General features: G+C 49.8%; 1 protein-coding gene across 2 annotated transcripts in view; it reads right to left on the bottom strand.

Annotated features, from left to right (window-relative positions):
* The window catches only part of LOC125750196 (metabotropic glutamate receptor 8-like), a 122,424-nt gene that overhangs the window by 11,967 nt on the left and 87,597 nt on the right, over positions 1-22,860 (bottom strand). For both annotated transcript variants that reach the window (XM_049027638.1, XM_049027647.1), the window contains exons 7-9: positions 15,729-15,929; positions 5,906-6,045; positions 3,111-4,046 (exon numbers count right to left, since the gene is read on the bottom strand). In XM_049027638.1, the coding sequence (XP_048883595.1) occupies positions 3,111-4,046; positions 5,906-6,045; positions 15,729-15,929 (1,277 nt within the window). The remainder of the gene's footprint in view (positions 1-3,110; positions 4,047-5,905; positions 6,046-15,728; positions 15,930-22,860) is intronic.

Here is a 22,860-nt window from a genome sequence, read left to right on the forward strand (position 1 = left end):
CTTTTATAAACATGCTGCTATTATGCCCGATAGACTGTGCTTTACTGTGAATGGGCTCCGTAAAGCCTGTTCACTGCTCACAGTGACACGTCATTGTTTTTCCTCCTTCCGAATTTCTCCTAAAGTTACCTCTACTAAGCTTTTCGATTTATCTGCATTGGCAGAAATAGTTTCCTTGCCATAAAAGTGAGTGCTTTTTCCCCAGGAAGAAATTGTTAATATGTATGTTGGCACCTCGCTCCTGTGCAAGTCCTCAAAAATAGGTTGCACGTATTTGTGTTATGTTCTGCAGGCAGTAATACCTGTTACTGGGTGTCATTAGTAAATAAAGAGCTGGAAAGCTAGACAGACTGGTCAGCAGGGAAGAAGGTGCATTTTGTGACGTTAAGCAGCAGTGATGACTAAACAGAAATGAACATTTTATCCACAGGCCAAATTTGATTAAAGTTTGTCTGTAATCTGCTGTGAGAGGCTGGGTAATACTGTTAGGGAGATTCATCATGGGGACTGATAATACAATCCTAGAACATCTAGATGATGCAGGACAGCATGCTGCTAAATTAGGCATAGTCAGAAACGTACTAAAAGGCTTTTAGATATCAGGTTGATCCAATTCGGGGTATATAAGCAGAAATGACCGTGATCAGGCTAACATGAATGAAACAGGATTTCTCAGAAAGTCTCCTACCCATGTTTATGATGAATGAAAGCTGAAGAGGTGCTGATGCCATGGCCCATATAAAACCTGAGCGGAGAGTGTTTATGCTGCTGGAGAGAGCACTTTAGCACCCAGTCAATTGATCAGTCTAGATCTTTAGCTCCAGGTTAATATGCTGAGCTGTTTTTCTGACAAATATCCCCATGGCGTCGACCAGATACACTGTGACATGTGACTGCCCCAAACCGTCACTCTCAATGGCCGCTCCTTCCATGTGATTGTCTTCTTTAATTGCACATGAATGGCATGTCACGTGACTTACAAACCCAGGCTATTCTCCACTGCTTCAAGAATCTACTTCGCCGACCAATACAAGCGTGAGCTGTGAAATAGTGTGGCCTTGTCTTAACGATATTTATGGTAAACATATCATTTAATGAGAAGTCACTGTTTGTTGAGGAATTACATTAGTTGGAATTCCCATGCATTTGTTTGAAAGGCACGGATACAGTCAAACGGAAGGTAATTAGTCATTTGTAATTTTAAATCATTAATCTAACACCTTTTTCATGGCCAAAACCTGAAGGATGTTTCAGTTGTATCCAATAAAAAATTTCACAACTATATTTTCCTGTGGGAAAAACTCATCTGAGATTAATTAATAAGAAAGATCCAGAACAGGCAGGGGCATTATAAGCGGCGTGCATGCAGTGCTCAAAATGAGCCCCAGGGGGCAGCATAGAGCGAGCAGATGCTGGCTTTCGGTCCGAATGAAGGCCGGTGCACAAGACACCACCCCCTTCTTGCAGTGTCTTAAGATGGCTGACAACAGCAACTGACAGACTCAACACTGCGAGCGCCGCACCAACAGCATGATGGATGTAGTTCAGGCACCAACCAACTGCTTCTCAAGGGAGAGCCGTGTCTGCTGTAGGTCTGAACGGCTACAGTCCGGTCTTTCTTCAGCTGCCTCTTGGCCATGCTGACGACAAACATACAGCCAGTCACGTCCCTGTCTGAGGCAACCTTACGTATCTCCTCCTGCTGCTTGCTGTGCCTGTGTTTCTGCCCGTAATAGGGAACCGTTAACAGAGGAACCGCAAGATGACAATTACTGTCCTGTCGTCTACCCACTGGGATAACCTAACTGCGTAATAGCTATCTACTCAGCTGGCCATTATATCACACAGATAGAACATAAATCCTTCTTAGACAATGTATGTTTTATGCCAACTCTGACGGCACTGCAGAGAGATCCGTTTGCCTATGGCTGAAGACTTTCAAGATGGAAAATTGGGCTAAAAATAATTGCCATCCCCTGTTGGCGATGCCGACCCCCACCACAAACACACACACACAGGGTGACAAAGAGAGACAAAACAGAAAATAGGATCAGTTGGCAGGGTTATTCCCATTCTCTAGCGGTGTTAATGAGGTCTGGGCAGGGAGAAGTGAGCCAGACCAGTGAGGGGAAGCTGCCCAGCTGCTGACACATTCTGCTCATCGCTGCCCTTTTGCGACGACTGAAATGAGACGCCACGGACGGCAGCGACTTGAAAACGAGGCTTTGAAACCTCCGCCGTGTCGTCAGCACACGCCGTTATCGGGCCCATCTCTTTGATGGCAGTTCAGGCTCCCGGGGGCCGCTATTGTAAGCAAAGCCGCGAGGACTTTGATTTCGCGGAAAGGCTGGTCTTCTAGCAGACGAAAGATCAGACGCCGGCGGTGGAGAGAGGAAAAGCGTAAAAGCTTACATGCCGGTGTTCAGGGTTTTCGCTTGCTGCTTGCCTCAGCCCCGGATATTCCTGACAGACCTCATCTTCCATGACTCACACCGATGCCAAAAACGAATGCAGGAAATATGCTAAGCCATAGTTAACATCGACAGCAGATGGCTATGTATCTAATCACGGAATACATTACTACACACCGTGGTGGGTAATTAATCAGCTGCACATGGCCCTGGCCTGACGCAGAGTGCGCCTGAGATGGTTTGCAATCTTGTTTGCATCTGAACGATGCAGGGGGACACCCCAGTCAGAGCAGGCACACGGGAGCAGGGTCAACTCATACTGCTGGTCCCAAACGGACTTGGTCACCACGCTGCCACCTTTCACGCTCCAGCACCTTCTTCAGATATGAACTGAAGAGCAAATTTCCAAAACTCACCAAGGGATACGTTTCTGAGGAAAATATCGGTAGAATTTTTTTCTGTAAAAATTTAACGAAAGTTAAAAGTTGAGCAGTGCGTTTCCGTGCCCAACATGGTAACATATGAAGTGGAAGCCTGAGTTTGGGGTTCAGGGGGCCTTATCTCAAAAACAAAAAAATCGACTGAGCGAGTTTTGTTACTTTGCCTTTCAGTTCTCACACTGAGGTATGTGTCTCTCTTAATGTTCAACAGGAAGTAATTAGCCAGCTGCATGCTGGTGCAGTAATTAAGCCGACTTACCCTCTCTGCTGACTGTGCTGTCCCAAAAAAGATGGGTATGAATGCCAGCCAAATGATGCAGGTAGTGTACATGGTGAAGCCAATGGGCTTGGCCTCGTTGAAGGTCTCTGGAACTCCTCTTGTTTTTATCGCATACACAGTGCATGTTACCATCAACAGAATACTGTATCCGAGGGAACAGATGAGGGAGAGGTCCGAGATGTCGCACTTGAGGACACCGCGGGCATTCGCTGGGTCCTGGGTGCGCTGCTCGCCATAGTCCACCACGGTGTGCGGCGGGTCAGCGGCGAACCACACGAAGACGCCCAGTAGCTGTACGGAGATCAGGCTGAAGGTGATGGCCAGCTGGGAGGCGGGGCTGATGAACCGCGGTGCCGTCACTGACCGCTTGCCCTGCTCGAAGATGCGGTGGATGCGGTTGGTCTTGGTGAGCAGGGCGGCGTAGCTGAAGCACATGCCCAGGCCCAGGAAGATGCGGCGCAGCGAGCAGATGGCGGCATCGGGGGCTGCGATCATGGGGAAGGTGGTGGCGTAGCAGAGGAAGATGCCCGTCAGCAGCACGTAGCTGACCTCGCGGCCCGAGGCGCGCACGATGGGCGTGTCGTTGTGGCGCACAAAGGTGACGATGACGAAGGTGGTGGCAACAATGCCCAGCATGGAGATGAAGACAGGCATCATAGCCCAGGCTGAGTGCCACTCCAGCTTGACGATGGGGATGGGCTGGCAGCCAGTGCGGTTGCGGTCGGGCCGCTGCTCGTATGGACACAGCTCGCAGCTGAACTCGCTCGCCTGGATGTGGTAGCCCTCACAGCGCTCACAGTGCCAGCAGCACGGCACGCCTTTCACCATCTTCTTCCGTTCGCCCGCCCTGCAGGGCATGCTGCACACGGATAGGGGCACTGCGATGCTGCCCCGTGCCCACCGTAAGGCGTCCATCTGCGTGGTGAGACCAGACAGCGGCATCAGCGATTCTCGCAACAGTGACCCAACACCCCAATTTAGGCACACATCACAGGGCAGGGACACACACCACAGGACAGACAGACATCATAGGACAGACACACACATCACAGGGCAGGGACACACATCACAGGGCAGGGACACACACCACAGGGCAGACACACATCACAGGACAGACACACACATCGCAGGGCAGACACACATCACAGGACAGACACACATCACAGGGCAGACACACACATCGCAGGGCAGACACACATCACAGGACAGACACACATCACAGGACAGACACACATCACAGGACAGACACACACATCACAGGGCAGGGACACATCACAGGACAGACAGACACATCACAGAACAGACACACACATCACAGGACAGACACACATCACAGGGCAGACACATCACAGGGCAGACACATCACAGGGCAGGGACACATCACAGGGCAGGGACACATCACAGGGCAGACTCACTTCATAGGGCAGACACACATCACAGGGCAGACACACATCACAGGGCAGGGACACACACCACAGGGCAGGGACACATAACAGGACAGACACACATCACAGGGCAGGGACACATCACAGGACAGACTCACTTCATAGGGCAGACACACATCACAGGCTGGACACACATTGTGTTCATATGTTTGTGGGGAAAACTCTAATTCGAACATGACAACCTTAACCGCTACCCAGCCCTAATCTTAACCATAAGTAACCAAATAAAATACAAGAATATTTTGTTTAAAGTCAGATTTTTATAAAAACTGAAAAAAAAAACAGTCCATCAAAATAAATACATCAAAATAACAGGTTATTATCACATTGTGGGGACATTTGGTGCCCACAATGTAATATGTACATAACCCACACATATTCAGACACTATGGTCAATGCATTGTCACAGATTCGCCTAACTGTGCGTTTTTGGACTGTGGGAGGAAACGTATCTTAAAACACGGACTCCACCCCGTGAGTGGAGAGCATGCATCGCCTGCCGAGCCACGTGTCGGTGGGGAAGGGAGTCGCTTATGAGTGAGAATTGGGGGGGGGGGGACTTTCATACGCACATCCTGCGCCTGGCCAGAGAAGACGACACACATGGGCTCCATCAGAACACGCTGCATCGATTACCTCTTTATGGCTGCAGCGTTGCGGAGTGCTGGACAGCCATGAATTATTCATACTCGTAGACCGTGAACTTTTTTTATTATAATTATTGGGAAAACAACTCACAAATGAATTGCACTCTAATTATACTTATCGCATAAAACATTATGTGCTTGGGAAGAGACTAAAGCCTGGACACAACTCCATATTACTCAGGTGAAAGATAATTATGCTTTTTAAAATTTATTTTTCCAAGAAGGATCTTTGGTGGTTTCAGAATATTTTTTTTCTTCATCCGGGTTTTTTGATTATATAATTTAATCCTTGGCTCAGTTTTTCAGAGGGGGGAACGAGATGATCATGGGGGATTTGTGAGATCTTCCATACAAAGATCTGATCTGTGCAAACAGATTCCTGGAAGCCATCGCACGGGAGGAGGGAGGGAAAGCCGTCTAGCTGGCTGTGGAGGAAAGCTGTTCATTCCACAGGCCGTCCTGCTCTGCCTCTGCCAGCCATGTGCTACGCAACATGTTTGCTGCAAACACTGGGATTCTTCCTTCTGTGCGTTAATACGATGCCAAGAGGGAATCTGGGTCGAGGCAGACCATGTTGTGGAACAGGAAAGCAATACATATGTCACAAAGACAAGGGAAAACAACAAGACGAGGGCTGAGAGGCGTCCCTAATCAGGGCTAAAAGCGGCTCCGTCGCCCTTACATTTAAGTGAAGCTGGTTGGTCCACTGGCCAATGACCTTGTACTCGGCAGTGGACCTGTTGCTGATTTGGTATTGGAAGATGTCGTAGCGTCCAGGCGCGTCGCCGTTCTCGTTGAACATCACGGGGGTCCCGGCACTCCCTGTGAAACGGGAAGATGTGGAATCAGCGCCACTCCTGCATGCACGTCAGCACGGCAAACATTTCATTCCAGTTTCCTAATTAAGTTCCTTCTGACGGCACACGGCACCCTAATGAGTTTGGAGAAGTGACAAAAAGGACAGAATTGTGGAAGCTGCAGCCGCGAGCCGCCCCTCCCGCCAGGATCCTGAATTTGCTCCGCGCTGGGAGTACCGAACGCGTGTCCAGCGGTCCCACCTTCCGAGACCTGTCTGTCAGTCTGGCTGCCGCAAGCCTAAACAGCACGATTTTAGGACCCTAGGAAAAAAAGCATGAACACATGACACCTCGGTTGGGTATTTCAGGAGAGAAGGACCCATCGAGTGCCTTAAGAAACAAGGATTATTATTCTTATCATATTTTTTAAAAAATCACACAGCTAAAAGGAAAATGGCGCGTGACAGAGCTAAGGAGCCCCGGCGTGTTCCCTGGCATGTGTGGGCAGGTGAGACTGGAACATTCCACGCTCTGTCATCCTCAGTAACAAAGCAACCGACACGAGGAGCTCTGAGCAAGCGTCTTATCCTCCACACTTTAATTTTCAGCGCGGGCTGCAGGCAGGGCAGGGAGCCACAAAATTAAAAGCAGGAATTGGAGTTATGCAAACCCCTAAATCTCATTCTGTGGCACGTGCCAGTGTTAATTAGAAATGTGGGGAGATGCAGTAGTTATTATAGAGAGTTTATAATGAAATAGATAAATAAATATATTTGGTAGCACACAGGAAGTGATTCTGGCATGGGGGAGGGTGCTGATGATAAACAGGGATGTATATGGGGCTGGGCCCCCGGAGTGCCCCCTCCCCTGTCATTCACAGATCCAAATCATATCTTTGGCTAATGGTAATAATGGCACTTATGTATGAATTACGCCCCCTCTTATGCCCCCCCTAAAATATCCTAGCATCACCCCCAATGACTAGACTGTCTGACTAGAGCGACATTTATGACCGTCTGAAAAGAGGGGCACAGATGCCATGAATTAGGCTGAGTGAGTCTGGCGATCTTATGCAGACATGAAACACACAACAACAGTGCAATAGTGTGTTAGTAATGCCTGATATTTCAGGCTAGTTTTGTTTGTTATGTAAATTTTCCAATGCCATCCGACACAATGGGGAGTGTAGGCAAAATGATCGAAAATCAGTACACTTTAAAATCAGCAATCAAACTTGGTCAAATGTAAATGAAATAATCAGTGAAGCAGGCAAACAGTGAACACAACACAGGGTGACTTTGAAATATAAACGTCTTTAATCAGGTGAAGAATCCTTAGGCCGAATTATGTACCTCAAGGGCAGACCCTACGTCCAAGAGTCATTGCTTTGATTGCACAAAAACACAAAAACATAGTTCAGCTTTGCAAGGAACTGGAACAACCTGGAGCAGGTGAACACAGCCTTTCATGGTTCCTCATCCCAAGGCTTAGTCTCCGGTCAGCCTGCTCTACAAAGGGAAAATCTTTGAATCCCGAATTAAGGAGACAGAACTATCACTGATAGTGTCTCCATTAGCACTCAGGCACAGCTTTGGATGAATTGCAAATGAACATCTCAAGCCATACCCTCACAGAAGAGACCCAGTAAAGGTCCCCAGAAGGTGAACAGCGATAAGCAAAGCGCAGCTGGTGTGAACATCTACACTGTATCATCGTGGTGCCACCCATGAGGGTGCAGAGCTCTTTCCTGCAGCATGTACTGTACAGAGGAGACGAATGATTTGCCCCTTGCAGTTTGTCTACAGCTAATCCATTTCAGATTCCAAGCTCTCAGGACAGCATAGCACACAGCCTGAGGACAGCATGGCACGTAGCCTCGGGACAGCATGGTACACAACCTGGGGGCAGCATAGTACACAGCCTGAGGACAGCATAGTACGCAGCCTGAGGACAGCATGGCACGTAGCCTGAGGACAGCATGGCACGTAGCCTGGGGACAGCATGGTACACAGCCTGGGGACAGCATGGTACGTAGCCTCGGGACAGCATGGTACACAACCTGGGGACAGCATAGTACACAGCCTGAGGACAGCATAGTACGCAGCCTGAGGACAGCATAGTACGTAGCCTGAGGACAGCATGGTACGTAGCCTCGGGACAGCATGGTACACAACCTGGGGACAGCATAGTACACAGCCTGAGGACAGCCTAGTACGCAGCCTGAGGACAGCATGGCACGTAGCCTGTGGACAGAATGGTACATAACCTGGGGACAGCATGGTACGTAGCCTCGGGACAGCATAGTACGCAGTCTGAGGACAGCATGGTACATAGCCTCGGGACAGCATTGTACATAACCTGGGGACAGCATGGTACGTAGCCTGAGGACAGCATAGCATGTACCTGGGGACAGCATGGTACATAACCTGGGGACAGCATAGTACACAGCCTGAGGGCAGCATGGCACCTAGACATGGGACAGCCTGGTACATAACCTGGGGACAGCATTGTGCGCAGCCTGAAGACAGCATAGTACGCAGCCTGGGGACAGCATGGTACGCAGCCTGGGGACAGCATGGTACACAGCCTGGGGACAGCATAGTACGCAGCCTGGGGACAGCATGGCACGTAGCCTGGGGACAGCATGGTACACAGCCTGGGGACAGCATGGCACGTAGCGTGGCGCTCTCTGTCTACCACTCAAGTATGCTGTAGTTTTACACTGATTCAGTAGGCAGGTGGTTTGCATAGGGGCACAACGAGCAATTGGCCCTTTGGGAAGCAACATTAAGCCCGCCCTCCAAACTCAGGGGGGCGGGGCATAGGGTCTCTGGCCCCAGCTGATTGGTCCCCAGAGTGCCCCCTCCCCTGTCACTCACCGATTCAAAACATCATTGGCTAATAAGAAGGTGGGCTCATCTGTACCAATTATGATCCTTGATATGAGCCCCTGGCCACTCGAGTGGTTAGTCTTGCTTTGCCTAAATGTCGGCTGCTTTTCTCAATGTGAAGTATGGGCATATTAGAAAATGGAAGACAGGATGAAGTCACGCCAGGGAACATAGAGAACGGCCGGCAGACATGATCGTGACCATGAAACTGTGATGTCAGCTGAACGGGGAAATGCACAAATCGATGACTTTTACTGCCGTTAATGTCCCACATAAAGAGCATCTCAATTACAGAATCCCATATCATATGGCTATTAAACTGCATTAAGCTTATTGTTTATTCTTCCTGAAGTTGTACAGTGTGCTGAAGGCATCATCCTGTATCTGCAAGTGTGATTTCTTAAATGACCCCCCCCCCACCCAGAATGAGGAGGAATGTGTTGCTTCCTGAATGTTTCATTAGTCACTCTGCTTAGAGCCACAATCCGCCCACCCTCACCTGGTGACTGTTTATCTCTCTTCATTATGATTTGCCTGGGGAGGGATTGCTCTACAGGAGCATGAAATTCAGGGGAACCTGTGAGCTGCTCGACCCCCCATCCAGATGCATGCTCGCCGGTGGGCCTTTCTCATCTGGGACTGTCTGAAAAAGCGAGGAACTTTCCGGAGTGTCGCCATTACATGCATAAGGATCAGGCCATGGGTGGGGGGGGGGGGGGGGTCGCCACAATGAGCACCTGGACCTTTTGCCTAAATAACTGAAAGGGCCCCCTTCTGAGGTTGTAAATACCCCTTCTTGATCACCGACGATCACAAAAAAATTACGGAGCGGGAGCCTGCAAGGCGTGAGGGAATACATTTAGCTGGGAAGACAGGAATGTGGCTCAGCTGGAGCCACTGGTCCAGGACCAGCCTGCCTTCCTGTCTCCCTCCCACAGGCGCCGGAGTCGCTGACTGTCACTGAAGCACAGAAGACCGTCCCCCAGGACCTCAGCATTTCTCCAAATCATTCCCAACGCTGTTCAGTAGCTCGCCGGCATCGACTGCGCGCCATGGAGAACCAGCAAGTGAGACACACTCACGAGCTCGCCGGCACAGCAGCGCGTCCTTCCACGTTTTCGGCCAACATTCCGGCCTTCGCACATCACGGCTTGCTGGTTACGCCGTTGGTGAAGGCGTGGCACGCAGAGACTGCATTCCGCTGCCCTCACCAAGAGTGATCCCACCCCCGTGCTGAGCTGAGGGCGCTAAGCTGCCCCCATGAGGGTTTAAGGCCATCGTTATGGAGCAGGTGCGTACTGCCAGTTGTGGGGCTTTATTTCAGGGTTACATGCCAAGGGAAAGGGGACTGCTGGTCGCTGGATTTAGTGTAACAGCATTAGAGCGGGGAGGAGTGGGGAGAACATGGCCAAGCATTTTTAGGGAAAACATAGGGGCAGACAGACGGACACGTTTATGGTCAAACAGGATGGCGTCACAGGGGCGTATACAGGGGAGGGACCACAGGGGCACCGGTTCCAGCTGAAAGCTGATTGGCCCCTGCAGGGATCCTCCCCTGTCACTCACCAATTCAAAATATTTCATTGGATAACGATAAGGTTGGCCCCTCTGCCTCAGTTATGCCCCCCCAAGTCCCTCACATTTAAAAAAATCCTAGAATCTCCCCTGCACCTGCATTTATTTAATAGTAATGAATGACAACGTCATAAAAAGAGGAGTTTCTCATCCTGTCATTGTCAAAACACGGTTTCGAGTTCTGCTTGTCGCGGCAATCAATCTATGACTGGTAATCGAGTCCATGTGATTAAACTCACCAGGCCGACATCTCCAAGGGCCAGTGTTGAACTGCAACACGGAACCATTCTGCTGGCTCTTAGCCAATCAGCAGCCGGGTGACACAGCTGTTCACTGGGCTGCGCACACAGCCGTGCGGTATGGTGCTTAGTCAGTCAGTTAATGAGGACAAATTCAATTATTCCTCAGTCCTATTATTTTTGCAGCACTCGGAAAACTGCACATTGAGGTGCAACAGCGTGCAGTTTAACTAAAAGTCTGAGATGGGATCAACTCCTGCAGTTAAAAGAGTCGCTCAGGAACCGAAAGACAAAGTGTCCAGACTGAGCCCTTCCCATGTCCAGGCCCTCGCCCCCCCATGCTTGTGACCGTCAACAGCGGTACACGTTTCACACGTCAGCACGCATCACACATTGGCTTCACAGGTATTGTGAACATTTCACAATTTTTTTGGGTCTGCAAACAGTGACAAATGTTTCACACATTTAATTCTGCCTCCCGTTAAGATCAGCTGCAGCCATATGCCCTTGAATGTGATAGGACGTCACGCAGCAGGTGATCCAGCCGCTCAGCCACTTTGCCAATGAGAGAGCGCCACTTGTTAACTCGCTGAATAACAAACGGGAGCCTGCATGGCTGCAGCCGCCGAGCCAGCGGGGAAGTGCGTCTGCCACCGAGGACTGGCGCTAACCGCTAGCTAGCTAACCGCCCATGTCCAAATTCCCTCCAAACTGTCCATACAGCCAAACGTGGCAGACAGGACTATTGGAAGGATGCTGTGATCTGTTGCTATAGCAAAGGACATGATACCCTAGAAGGTGGTCTCCACTAAAACGGGCCCTCAAAAAGGGCACCTGCACGCCCCCATGTGCCCCCCTCACAAACATAGTAGGGCCTCGGGGTACAAGTGAGGGATTCGTGTCCCATTGTGATGCCAGTGGGAATCGCTGGGAAGAAGCCAAGCTACTGAGCTGATCTGCATGGATGCTCTGCCGGTGATAATGAGAGGAAGTGGGAAGCTGGAGAGAGACAGCGTTCGTTCAACATCAACAAGCCGTGGGAAAAGACGAATGACGTACGGGGGCCTGTCGGGCTGGGGCGCTCTACTGGATCTGAATATCAGACTCCTGTGGGGTGAGCCTGTCCCTCATTGCTCAACTACATCAAGGTTATTATTTTATTTGGAAGACTCCTTATAGCTGTAATTCAAGGCAGTGAGGGAATGACGTTTGTCTGCCCATGACGTTTGTCTGCCCATGACGTTTGTCTACCTGGCTTGACATCTGTCCACTCAGACTGGCATTTGTCTGCCCGGCGTGGTTTGATCACGGGAATCCTAGGTGGTAACAGATAGCAAGCAGATGGAAAGAGAGATAAAGTGGCTGGTTCAGCAGCTGGTGTCACACAAGTGAGACGCAAAACAAAAGAGAAACTGGCATGTTTCAGATACGGCCTGGAGAATGATGTCAGCACTGTAAGGCAAAGTAAAACACACCAAGTTAGGCCTGCGCTGGGGACACCAAGTCAGGCCTGCGCTGGGGACACCAAGTTAGGCCTGCGCTGGGGACACCAAGTCAGGCCTGCGCTGGGCACACCAAGTTAGGCCTGCGCTGGGGACACCAAGTCAGGCCTGTGCTGGGGACACCAAGTCAGGCCTGCGCTGGGGACACCAAGTCAGGCCTGCGCTGGGGACACCAAGTTAGGCCTGCGCTGGGGACACCAAGTCAGGCCTGCGCTGGGGACACCAAGTTAGGACTGCGCTGGGGACACCAAGTCAGGCCTGCGCTGGGGACACCAAGTCAGGCCTGCGCTGGGGACACCAAGTCAGGTCTGCGCTGGGGACACCAAGTCAGGCCTGCGCTGGGGACACCAAGTTAGGCCTGCGCTGGGGACACCAAGTCAGGCCTGCGCTGGGGACACCAAGTTAGGCCTGCGCTGGGGACTACATCACCTCTGACAAACACACTCACACCTATAAAGCCATTTTGAGAACAACTCCACCCGAAAGCATAATCCATGGAGCTCAGGAAGGATCCGGCAAATGTCAAAGATATGCATACTAAGGCACGCAGAATGATTTGGGATCTGAACCGATCAACGTCTCTCAGTTTCCATAAGAAACAGCTGTGACTGCCCCCCCATAAAGGCCCCCATGATCTTCCTCACAGAGGGTGTGGTATGTAGAATATGACACCTTCACAAAATGTTGTTAAAACCAGGTAAAATCTCTCACACACAAAATATTTTCAAAAACTGAAAACTATTTAATTCCTGGGACTGGGGACTGAATAATATTCCGATATGTTTCTCAGTTCTTTTCATTTATCCTGAATGCCTCCCCTACATCATAAGAACCCAGTTCCGACTGGTTATCGATCTATACACAGCAGTGTGAGGAAATTTGTGAACCCTTTGTATGCAGGCTCACAGCATTCCTCCATGCTGTTCTGTGAGGTGGAATGCATTAAAATTCCCCAAGCTGATGTGCAGGACTGTTCACACACAAATATGTAACACTGGATCACTGTCCTCAAATAAAGAAATAAATATAATATTCTGTGTCATTTCCCTGACTGGCTTCTCTTTATCTAGTTCTAGGACTTACGTGAAAATCTGATCACGTTTTATGTGATGTTTATGCAGAAATAGAGAACATTCTAAATGGTTTCCAAACTTTTGAGCACCACTGTATGCATATGTAGAAGAATGGAGTGCAAGGACATATGTCCTGCAGATGAGAGCAGCGAGAGGTCTGTAAAAGCGACGAGGACATATGTCCTGCGGATGAGAGCAGCGAGAGGTCTGTAAAAGTGACGAGGACATATGTCCTGCGGATGAGAGCAGCGAGAGATCTGTAAAAGCGACGAGGACATATGTCCTGCGGATGAGAGCAGCGAGAGGTCTGTAAAAGCGACAATGTCCAGCAGGACCAGGCCCGTCACTCTTGAAGGGGTGTAATCAGTCTGAGTTGCACAAAGTCATTCTGCAGGCTGAAAGCAGAAAATGATTAAATGACATCTCTCTGACTGCTTCGGCCAAATGGGAACATTTTAAGCTCTGGAGAAAAACGACGTATCTCTCTTAAATGGCAGCGCTAATCACAGCCGTAATGGTGAATATGTAATGACACAATTATGAAAATAAACAGCATCCATGGCTATAGGAGGCCTTGCAGAATAAAGGGAGCAAAGCAGAGAGGCAGATGGTATCAGAATGGAGAAAGACTAACATCGTACGCTGAAGCCGAACAGGACCGGCTGAGCCAGAGACTCTGAGCAGACTGTCTGACTTCCTGTGTGGTTAATTAAGTGATTTCTGCAGTGCGAATCGAAAACACGGGGCTCTTACAGCCACGAGGGGCCGTGCCGAGACAGGAGGGCCCTGGGGGTGACTCGTGGAGGGGCTCAGCTATCCTGTCCTTTACCGGGGGGGTCTGGCTTTCCACACAGGTGGGGGACTGGGGTGGGAAGGCCACCGAACTCTATAATCCCCACCATTACCACAAGGGGGCCTTTCAAAAGACTAATCAGCAGAGTGTGTTTCCAGGAGACCACCCCCCATGTAGGCAGGAAAGCAAAATAAAATAAAATGTGTCTTTGCTAAGTGTGGACAGGGTCTAGGCGATTGGTTTCGGAAGTGCGCTTTAGGTTGGCTTGATTGGTATGAGCCCAGCACACTGTTCCTGCTCTGTGAGTCCCATCCAATTACACTCCAGCTAGCATCGGTAAGCTGAACGCCCAATCAGCAAGCAGAAAACAAATCACATGGCTGGGTCTAGCTTTCACAGAGCAGGGTTTCCTGGAGGAGCATGTAAGCACACAGTCACCAGGCTAAAAATGCTTCTTTAAGTATAAGCGGGATCAGTAAGGCAACGCAGGGAGGGAGACACATCGTTTGACAGTGTGAAGTCTTCAAATAAAAACTGAAGAGTCGTCTTGCACTATAAAAAAATCCCATCAATATCGCCACTAGCCAGCAGGTGGCACCATGGTTAATGACGTGCCCTCAAACCTCAACATCCAGAGAGGCCCTATTGTGGAATCTATAACATGAGCCGTCCAGTAACAGAGCCAGCTGAGCCAGTTTATATAAATCACATTCGCCATGCTTCACCCTCCAACACTTCTAACTGTTTTTCTCGCCCAAAGGTGTTTTTTCAGGATGCAGACACATTACTGCTCGTTAAATCCATCTCCACCCGGCAGCCTGACGCAGCAGACGCAGGCCGGTGACAGTGGCCCTCCGTCGGGGGGGGCGCCTGAAGCCCCGCCTTCCCACGCTGGTAAACTTTCGCGAAGCCGCTGGAATCCCGACAGACGGCCACCATACGAGATTAAGCTGAGCCCTGACAGCAGAAGGAGAAACTCCGCGCTCTAATGGCGTGGGAAGGCCTCAAGTACTCATGGTATCAATGCGCATGTTGAACAAAGCTGGTAACCTACTGCAATAAGGCTGCCGACTTTAAACTACAATGGAAAAAAGTCTAGTACAGGTACAGAACTAAAGATAGCGCACTTCGGTCATGTCACCTTCTCTTGAAAACTCTTTGATTCTGCCAGCGATACAGCAAAGCTGCGAACCGCAGGAAGTATGCAAGGGGAATTAACTGAAGGTAACAAACAAACAGGCAGCAGCTCTTAAGTGCTTATTCTGCTTCACATTTTGGCCTTTGGGAATGAGTAAGGAAAATGTGAGCAATGGAGTCTCCACCAAATTACCCCTCAGTTTCTGCGGCTCAGATCAGGGTGTAGTAACAACGCAAAGGTTGTGGGTGGGTTCCAATGCCAGCGAGCGCACAAAAGGTCTAAAACTCCCTTCTACTGTAACTTGCTTTGGCGAATGTAATACAAGATGCAACCTGCTCTACCGGAAGGTTCTCAGATTTATACCACCGGCAAGCCAGCCCTACAGGCACCTGCCAACGGACTGTCTTCCCTTTTTCTCCTTAGAGCAGCAAAACGTGGGATTTGACCATGTGCAGGCTGACGGGTGCCGCTTGAAGCCCAGCGAACGGCCCACACACCGTTGAAGCTGACGGCCCGGATGTGCATGAGCAGCTCCTTGCCGTCGATGTTGCTCATGCGCGGACAGAGGCCCAGGTATCCGGAGCAGAGCTGGCGGTGCATGCGGTGCAGGGCATGCGCCATGGCGTACACAGCGTCGATCACGAACTGCACCTTGCCCTCCTGCTCGTAGATGGAGTCCCTGCCCACCTTCTCTGTCCCTGGGGGAGACAAAAGGCAGCAGCTGAATTAGCTATAGTGAAAAAAATAACAAATCATTTCCTATTTGAGCAAAGGTTTTCTGAGGAAGAAAGAGGACATTGTGTACGCAACACCCACACAGGAGACATCTCCTGCTCTTCCAGAACAAATATCCCTGACATTTATGCTAGCATTTACTGGAAGATGAGCCATTTTCTATTGAACTCCAATCGTCATAGAAACATCTGACTACCCACAGAAAATTTCTCTTAACTCCGAATGACTAACTGTAGCCTGTCCGTGTAAAGAAAAATAAATCCCCCCCCCCCAACGGGAGTAGAAAAAGACAACAACATACATCCACAATAACAGACCGAACAGAGTTACTATTCCATCCAATACTTTATCTGAAAATGAGGCTTTATTAAAATCGCTTCAAATGAGCCGAATAATCCTATGTGCAAAGAACATCAATAAAAACACATTTGCTGGGAATTACTGGCAACAAGCGTAAACAAAGAGAATTCCCAAAATTCTGTGCCAACAGGTGCCCATGGACAGTCACCACTGGACCAGTTGTTCATTCTGATTTTCAGGCATAAAACATTTGTTTAAACTGAAACGAGGGCAAAAATGGCTAGTTTCAGGAAAACTGTAATGGCTCAAAGTCTCCAAACAAGGACTGGACGACTTGAAGAGACGGAGTTAATAATTAATTACCGAGGGTTGGGGGGACAGTGTCAGGTGTCGATTTGTTTTTTACTCATACCGCGGGGGTGAAATGTATGTAGTCACAGACCACGGACACCCCCAACACCCCACGTGCTCCCCAGGGGGAACAGAGCGTTCACTGAAGGATCGGTGACATCTGCTTCGCTCACTAAGTCAGATCGCATTAATAAATACACAATGCTGAGATTAAATGGCTGTGCAAGTCGGTAATTGAAACCAAATTAGATTCAATTGACCATTGCTGACAGAGGTACTGTATTTAATGAATTTGCCAATCTTGATTACACACATATTATATGATCACATACCTTTGAACAAACTGAACGCCTTGAGTATTTTTCTATTAACCGTGAGCATTAGGTTCCAGTCTGTCCTTCCTGCTGCAGCACTGGTGTCCCTCGCACTGTACTGCAGACGTGGCTTCAATGCCACGAGGACTTTGCTGTACTGCAGACGTGGATTTAATGTCACGAGGACTTTGCTGTACTGCAGACGTGGCTTCAATGCCACGAGGACTTTGCTGTACTGCAGACGTGGATTTAATGCCACGAGGACTTTGCTGTACTGCAGGCGTGGATTTAATGCCACGAGGAATTTGCTGTACTGCAGACGTGGCTTCAATGCCACGAGGACTTTGCTGTACTGCAGACGTGGATTCAATGCCACGAGGACTTTGCTGTACTGCAGACGTGGCTTCAATGCCACGAGGACTTTGCTGTACTGCAGACGTGGCTTTATTGCCACGAGGACTTTGCTGTACTGCAGACGTGGCTTCAATGCCACGAGGACTTTGCTGTACTGCAGACGTGGCTTTAATGCCAGGAGGACTTTGCTGTACTGCATACGTGGATTCAATGCCACGAGGACTTTGCTGTACTGCAGACGTGGCTTCAATGCCACGAGGACTTTGCTGTACTGCAGACGTGGCTTCAATGCCACGAGGACTTTGCTGTACTGCAGACGTGGCTTCAATGCCACGAGGACTTTGCTGTACTGCAGACGTGGCTTCAATGCCACGAGGACTTTGCTGTACTGCAGACGTGGCTTTATTGCCACGAGGACTTTGCTCATATGCCTTATACTTTCCACCGCGGGAGTCACTTTCGGAATTGAGATTCACTATCATCTCTCCATAAGCTGATATTGCAAGGTGAGACTGGTGGGGAACTGGAGCAATTTCTGGAAGAAGGCAGAGATGAGTGATTGCCTGGCCTCCCGCTTAAACCGCGAAAATGAAAAACAAAGAGGAGAATAAGAGCCACCACATGTGCGAGATGCGCGTGACTGATGTCTGGCGGGAGGCCAGGCCATCGTGTATCACGGGGCAAAAAGCCCTGGGTTCACACCTCACACGCCAACCGCGCGTCCTGTCAAATCGGTCATGAACTCAGTCCATCACGTCTCCTGGCTGGAGTTAATTGGAGGCGGCAGCTAATTAAGCAGCCTGCTACTGTCGGTCACTCTGGCCGAGACGGACGCAGGGAGGCTTGCATGTCAGGTTCCGAGGTGACAAGGAACCTGCAGTCATGAAAAAGCGAATCAAAATAAAGAGCAAAGCTGCCGGGGTACAATCTGCCCCCGCTGCACGCCCCAGGCAAAAAAATGTTGCATCTCACTTGATGACAGACAACTTAATCACATGAACAAGCAGTATGGATAACTGCTAGTTAGGCAAGCAAATTCAATTCCCCACCAGAATGGACCCCTTCATCATTTATCTATCTGTTAGGGTACTATTGTCTTTGAGAAAAGGAATATATAACTACATATACAATGCAACCCTAAATAAGCATTTTTTTTTCAGAAATGTATTTCTGCAAAACATATTTATGTTAATTGCGCTCGGTTGTGGCTCCTGAGTGTATTATAAAACTGTTAAATTCTAAGTTCCACAGGTGGAGGTGCTGCTGGTTCCCAGAAGGGGTCTGGGGCATGATTATCATTTTGGGTCCAACTTAGCTTCACTTTAAAGCCAGTTGAACAAGAAATACAGTTTTTTCTGTAGACAGAAAAGCAGAAGGTCTGGCTAAGGTCACACATGTATCACCTGATGGCTGGTTCAATCCCGTGCCCAATGAGTGTTACCCTACTAACCCAATAAGATCGGAGCTTATCTACATGGCCACTATTAGCCCAATGAGACCAGAGCTTGCAGATTTACAGACAGATTATTTACCCAGTAAACCCTCAAGCTTATAGGTTTACAGGGTTACTCTTAACCCAATCAGAGCCCAGCTTGCAGACCTACAGATGCACTATTAACTGGGGAACCATCTCTTCCCTCAGGCCATCAGACACCTCAACTGGAACTGAACACAATCCCCCCTCCCCCCCCCCTCCACACACATACACATCTGTACATATATATATATTACAGATGTATATATAGTATTTATTGTTATTTATTGCCTCTAACTCTTTACTCTTCTATACCACAGCATTTTTGCACGAATAACCCTCACTGCTACCATACAGTAACTCCACTGTTAATTTGCACTGTATGTTGTCTTGTCTTGTCAGTTTGTACTGTTCTGCTTGTGTCCTGTCTGCACTTATGATGTTGCTCTGTTGTGTCCTGCTCTGTGTTGCACCATGGTCCTGGAGGAACGTTATCTCATTTCTCTATATACTGTTTGTATGGTTGAAATGACAATAAAACCTACTTGACTTGACTTGACTAATTGCTCTGACTCTTTGGTCAATCCTCAGTTCTGTGGAGAAAATGGTGAGATATGAGTGGCTGCATGGCGGCCCTTGGTGGTGGGGGCGGGGTATGTGAGTGAGGGTGAAGGAGGTTTCCGTGAGTGTTTAGGGCACTTAGAGTGGGCGGAGCCTTGTGACGGTCCCCCTGAGCACCATCCATGGGCAGCGAGCTGGACAGATTGATGTTCTGGGACGGAACATCTTTCGGTTTCCCAGTGGGACACCACAGCCCAGCATGTTGAGCCCCCCGCAGGGCTGCCATTAGTGCCTGAGTTCTCCTGCCCTGACCTGCTCCCCACCCCTGCTGGGGCCAGGTGGGGTCCCCGCTACAAACACTCTCAGATACCTTAGTGCTCAGGTTCTTGCTGCTTGAGAAAGGTCAGACAGATCACACAGCTGAACACTGCAGCTCCCGGTCCCCGCCCCCCCCCCCCCCCCATGCCCAGCATCGCCCCCACATCAAGCATCACTTCATCTGTGAGACACCAGCGGGCCAAAGCGAGCAACTGCCAATGAGGGTTAACAACCCCCCACCTGAGAGATGCTGCCTTTTTAAAAAAAGAAGGCGGAGTATGAAATCGTATATCCTGCTGATATGAAGCAGGGGCAACAGGCCCCGAGAGGCAGCTCCACAAAAAGACCCCTCCTCCTGGCTTTCCACAGGTACAGGAAATGCCACGCACCACCCAGGAGCCGGGGGGGGGGTTTAGCAGCAAGGCCAGTGGAGGGGCAGTAATTTCATTTCTGCTTCTTTAATTTTGCCGGGTGAGAGCTCATCTCACGGGGCGTGTGACGCCTGATTAAACCCTCCACTGAACACGGACTGCGGGGAGACAACAAACTCACCGAGGAACAGCCACCTTCTGAAAGGTTTGCGTGGACTCGCCACGTGCCCTGTGATTGGTCAGTAGTGAGGGCGTCGCTCGGTCGTTGTGAACAGTACCAGTGCAGACATGTTACTGCTCAGCCTCAATGGGTCAGCACACCTTTGATCAATGACTGCCATGGACCACAAGCAGCAAGTACATGCTAGGAAAATGCAGAGGTTATTTGTTGAATGATGCTACGATCTCAGATCAGTGACCTCTCAAAGGTCGGTGGGGGGGGGGGGGGCAGCCTTGGTGGGTAATTATCTCTCTAGGACCTTCAGCAGCTTGTACTTCTGCTCCATCCGTTGTGACATGGATGCAGGAGACACACACTGGCGCAGACATTTTCCGAAGTTTCAGTGCCAATAAAATGGGCACAAATGCACTCTCTCGTCAAGATGGGTTCCCCAAATCTTCAGCACCAAAAAAGGAAAAATGAATTAATTTACATAAACCTGACAATATAAAACAAAGCCAACAATTTAAAATGGCCGCTCAGACAAACTGCACCGAAGCGTGTAGATCTGGCACCTCTGCTATCGATCCACAAAGCCGCTCATCAGCAATGCCATTCACCAGAAAAATGCCTATATGTAGAATCTGTCCCGGCCTTCATTTTGAACCCCCCCCCCCCTTTTAATGAACCTGTCAGAAACAATGCCATCTGTGATGGGAGCGGACCATTTTATAACTGCGTGGGGGGATAATTCACAGCAAGAAGGAGATGGGACATGGCAGGGAGCTGGCTGGGATCCAGCTGTCATCCGGCTGTTATCATTCAGCGGAGGTCAGGGGTCACAGGCAATTGGGGGTTGTGGCTGACTGGGTAACCCTGAAACATCACTCCTTCCGGAGCGGCGGGGAGTGAATCATATACGACCGAGACCCACAGTGCGGCACTCACGATCCAGCGATGCCGGATATCAATGCTCACCAACTCCGGCCAATCAGAGACCGGTGTTATGACATTGCAGCTGTTCACCAGAACTGGGACTGACACGCGACACGCTGTCGTCCTCCAATTCACAAGCCCTTCAAACGTGACCCGCAGCAGCCAAACGTGAAAACAATCGGAGGTTCCTTCCCGCGCAAGTAGAGCGGTGAGCGGCTGTAATACAAGGGCTTCCCTGCTGGCTTTGGGAAGGAGGCCTTTCCAGGAAGCCTGAAGCAAGACAGGAAAGTGGTTTTTCGTTGGCGCAATGACCGCCTGGCACATGATATACGGGCATCTGCCCGGGCAGACTGGCGGCAAGCGTGTGTTCACCGCATCCTGACAAGGACCCATAAGACAGGGCTGCTTTCTGAGGTACAAGTTACACAACAGTGTCGCATTTCCTCTCTGCATGCTGCTCGGACAAACAGCAGGATGCGGTATGCAGCCCCTACTCTCTGGGTGCCAAGTGCCGATCACACAGGAAAAGGGCATGTCCGGGCCGCTATTGGCTCACTCCCGCAGACCACCTGATCACAGTCCGCCCAGTCAAACCTGGTTGATACAATGTGACTGGGATTAAGGCATCAACATTGTAGGGGAAACACAAACACAGTTCTCCTCCCCAGAATCGATTCCCTCTCTTAGGTTCCAGTGACAGGGTGATGTAATTAAACTATTTGCTCGGCCTTCGGAGAAAAGGTCCCATCTATCTTAACCCCAGTTGGAAATGAGATTCCCACGGGACTGACCTCGACAGCGACGTGCGACGGAACTTCCGACCGCGAGACATTCCCCCCCTTCATCCAGTCAGAAATGGAATAAATTGCATTTAATGGCGGCCCTCCCCTCGACCATGAGCGTGGCTAGGGCTACTGACAGTTCCTTTCATCCTTCATCGTACAGTCGTAGCGTGCGGTTAAATTATTTCAGTCGCGTGGTAATCCTTTAAGACAGACACACACCTGAGATCAAACGGGTAGGGGCACAGGGGCCATTCCTACACGAGGCTTTGCGGAGCGAAACGCACTCTCATACCAACCAGCTTATTGAATCCAGCCTTCGGTGTGTTTGATTTTCTCAAAGGAACGTAAAGCTATTTTTCGAGATTGTACATAAGACCTCTAATTAAAAAAAATTGTTTTTCATGTTGCATCACAGCCTTTGTTTTGAACCCATTCAGCTACATATAGTGAAGCAGCAGCAGCTTGGTGCAGAATGAACAAAGGGCTGTTAAAGGCTCTAAATGAAATAGATTTTTCACAGTGTAATCTGTGTACAAGCAATTGTGTTGCATGTATTGCACTTAATGCATGTGCAGCACGATTGCTGTGTGAAAATGCTCAGCTAGCAGAAAAATGCGCTTGTGTTGGACACCAACGTGTGTGAGTGCCGAGGGGAGCTGCATGTCTTCCAGGTCGTGGCTTGACACTCGGGTACCTTAGTGCTCAGGTTCTTGCTGTTTGAGGAAGGTCAGAGAGATCAATGTCAGGGCCCAGCCATGAGTGACACTGACTACCTGAAGGAATCTTCCTTCAACACACGGATTCTACAACAACATGCAATCACTACCAGCATCTTTAAACTGGAGGCCTCGACGGTCAATCGGGGCGGAGCTGAATGCTTGGAGATACCCCACAATGAGCCATCTGACTCGCTCCTGAGGCTTCTCCCCTCCCGCCTCACCCACGGCAGCACCTGACAGAGAGCGGAGCC

The sequence above is a fragment of the Brienomyrus brachyistius genome, chromosome 1, assembly GCF_023856365.1.
Source record: "Brienomyrus brachyistius isolate T26 chromosome 1, BBRACH_0.4, whole genome shotgun sequence".
Classification (NCBI taxonomy): domain Eukaryota; kingdom Metazoa; phylum Chordata; class Actinopteri; order Osteoglossiformes; family Mormyridae; genus Brienomyrus; species Brienomyrus brachyistius.